Source organism: Marmota marmota, unplaced genomic scaffold (assembly GCF_001458135.2).
Source record: "Marmota marmota marmota unplaced genomic scaffold, marMar, whole genome shotgun sequence".
NCBI classification, from domain to species: domain Eukaryota; kingdom Metazoa; phylum Chordata; class Mammalia; order Rodentia; family Sciuridae; genus Marmota; species Marmota marmota.
The window spans coordinates 9981751-9985121 of NW_026000164.1; the positions used below are offsets into that span (position 1 = coordinate 9981751).

Below are 3371 nucleotides of genomic sequence, written 5' to 3' on the forward strand. Positions count from 1 at the left end.
CCTGGGTTAGGGCTGATGAGTATGTATGTCTTTGAATGAAGTTAGATCCCTTGGTATATTATCACACTCATGGTGATTTTTCACACCACAAAATATAGATTTGAACCTAGCCTTCAAAGTTTTTCTCCTCAAGCAGAAATAGAAAAGCTGTATCCAGGAAAAGAAAGTTTACAAATTACGAAGATACTTTCTGTATTTGCTTCTATATGAATGAAACGTGAGACTAATTTCAGAGATTAGAAACAATATATAAGGCACTGACTCTCCAACTCAAGATAACATGGGCTAAAGTCAGAAATGTCCCAAAGACTGTTTTCCCCTTCCAAAACTATAATATGTTCAGAAAAGAAGTCTTCCTTTCACAATTGGTACCAGGTAAAATCAGGGGTGAAGAAGGTAGTGTCTCTCTTCTACTGATTGTCAAAACAGATCTGTGGTAGGCTCAGAGGAGACCTATAGTCTTGAGCCAGGCCTAAGGACTCCCAGGCTCCATCCTGCATCCTCTGCTAACTATGGGGAGAAGGTCCCTTAGACCCACGCTTCAGATGACCAGACTTACAAGGGAGTATTGCCATAAATGTCTGTTTCAGCTTGTTGTTCCCCAGAATGAGAACAAATGAGTGGCCAACAAGATAAAACATTGTAAATATTTCACCAATCATCTGAGCCACTTTAGTATCTGGTAGGAGACAACTGGATGACAAAATTATAAAGGAAAGAGTATAAAGTAGGAAGAGAAGCAGGAAGGACAGGATAATCCTGGTAGCCCTCTCGTGGGCCTCAGTACTTGGATCTCTAGAACTGGTACAATTTTGCTGCATCTGCCATGTGTGTCTCCGCAGAGAGAGAATGAGCAGAACATAGGCAGTCAGGGACACAGTTAAGGGAAGGACGTGCCACAGAATCCAAAGAAAGTGGATCAGATGATATTCACTTCTCTTCTCTCTGAAGTGCTCAGTCACATTACCTGTGCTATCAATTCCACAGAGCACAGAATTGATCTTAAATTCATTGATCACAGACATGATACTGCAACATGACAAAAGCAGTGTACCCAACAGCATCCATACAACCACCCTGGAAACCCTCCACTTCAGCCAGAGGAATGTTGGGTGGGAGAACCTGGCGATTTTCAGGCAGTAGAGGACACCAAGGCAGGTGATAAGCCATGTGCTTAGGTGGTTTGTAAATGTCCAGAAAATATCAATAATTTGCCTTACTGTTCCTGAATCATGCGTTTTGTAAGAGAATGTTATCAAAACACCATCAATCAAGAAAATCCACAGCAGAACAATCTTGGAGAGGGCCAGGCTGGTGATGATGAAGTCAGATAAAGAGATTCTCTTGCTCCTGAACAAGCGTCTGCCATTGACCAAACCAATGAAACCATTCCCCAGATTTCCAAGAATGAACAGGGTGATCATCAGAACCAGAAACACCCCCTCAACGGCTCCCATCATTTCAGCAAGTAGGCAGCCCCGATCTTTGCTTTTCTGTGGATGTATGTAGTTTCCTTGCTGATTTCAAGTTTCTTTCTGAGAATCTATCCTGTCTACAGCTTGCTTCGCTGTACCTGTCTGTGGTCTCTGCCCAAGTTAGTCTGCCATTCAGCACAGTTGACTGAGTCCTCTCTGGCTCTGTCAGGTTGCTCTGCTCTCTTCACAGATGACATGCACTGTCACTTCAATCTATGAACCTAAACTCAGCAGCTCTTTGCTGAAATGCAAATAGAGTAGTGTCCAGTGTCACCCAGAAGGAAGACATCCGGGTCACAAAGAATATGGAGAAAGTGGACTCAGTTTCAAAGGGCACAGGGATGGGAGCCACCCAGCACAGAAAACATCAAGGAAGCCAAAAGAATCACTCAGAAGCATGAAAAGCCTCGGTTCCTATGAGGAGGACTCAGAGACATACAAACAGAAGGGAAACATCAGAATTCTCCCACAAAGCACTATCCATCATAAAATAATAAACAAAAAAAATGAGTAAAATAATATGCTAGTCTATATCTTTCAATATGCTTGTGTCTCACAAAATTGATTTTAAAACCCACCAATAAGTTGTGATCAAGACTATTTGGAAACAATGTCTGGTAGATGGAGAAGGAATCAATGCCATCAAAACACAAAGCAGAGAGGGCATGGACATTATGCACTGAACGACACTTTTAAGTCTCCTCAAAAGGACATCACAGAGTAGCAGATGATAAATCTCAATGAGATATAGTCTGATCTGAACAGATGCCAAGGAATCCCTCAACTGAGAGAGGCAAACCTCAGCAATATTGGCACCATGTTGTATAAAATACACCCCAAGAGCACTGGAGAGCACTCAGGCATAAACACAGCTCACATTCATCGCCTTTTGCTTTCTCAGGCCAATAGGAGAACCTGGCCCACCTGCTTCCTGACCTCTGTGCAGTGGAATCACAATAAGGTCAGAATCCCTTGTTTCTGGAGTCTAGTAACTAGACCTTACTCCAGTGACAGGGATTATCCTACAATCTACCCTTGTCCCTGTTCAGTTTTCTCATACTCTAGGTTCTATAGATTGAGATTTTTTTCTTATCTTACAATCTCTTTCACATTACATGAGAACAGAGACCTGCGACCGACCGGCGGAGCAGGCCCAGCGGCCCGCCGGCGTGGTAGACACATCGCCCCAATTGGAGGAGGGGCGGAGCAGAGCCGCCTCCCACGCCTGCAAGGTGGGCAGACGTGCGACCGACCAGCGGAGCAGGGCCAGCGGCCTGCCGGCATGGTAGACACATCACCCCAATTGGAGGAAGGTCCCAGCTGCCACCCACAAGGTAGGCAGACCGCGCATCCCGGAGAAGGGGACCAGTGGCATGCCGGCCTAGTTGAAAGATCACCCCAATTGGAGGAGGGGCACAGCCACCGCCTGCGCTTGCAAGGTAGGCAGACCTGCAACATGGAGAACAGGCCCAGTGGCCTGCCAGCGTCGTAGACAGATCATCCCTATTGGAGGAGGGTCCCAGCCGTTGCCCACGAGGTAGGCAGACCACGCGACCTGGAGAAGGGGCCCAGCGGCCCGTCGGCAAGATAGACAGATCACCCCAATTGGAGGAGGAGCACAGCCGCCGCCCGCCCCTGCAAGGGAGACTTTGCAACTATACAAGAGCAATATAAATATATAGGGGGAAAATTCAATAACACAACAGTTTCACCAAGCAGAAAGAAACGGGAGCAGTATGAAAAGACAAGGAAAGAAAGGACCACAAGCAATGCAGCTCAACTCAACTTTAGAAGAGGTAATAGCTGTAGCAGATGGAATGTCAGATAAAGAATTCAGGATTTACATGCTTCAGATGATCTGTAGTCTCAAGGAAGACATTAGACAGCAAAATCAGA

General features: G+C 45.7%; 1 protein-coding gene across 1 annotated transcript; it reads right to left on the reverse strand.

The window, feature by feature from the left end:
* Positions 1 to 292: 292 nt before the first annotated feature.
* LOC107149113 (taste receptor type 2 member 3-like) lies at positions 293 to 2573 on the reverse strand. Its single transcript, XM_015493881.2, has one exon. The coding sequence runs from the start codon at positions 1458 to 1460 to the stop codon at positions 507 to 509; it is 954 nt and encodes a 317-aa protein (XP_015349367.1). The 5' UTR covers positions 1461 to 2573; the 3' UTR covers positions 293 to 506.
* Between the last annotated feature and the right edge of the window lie 798 nt (positions 2574 to 3371).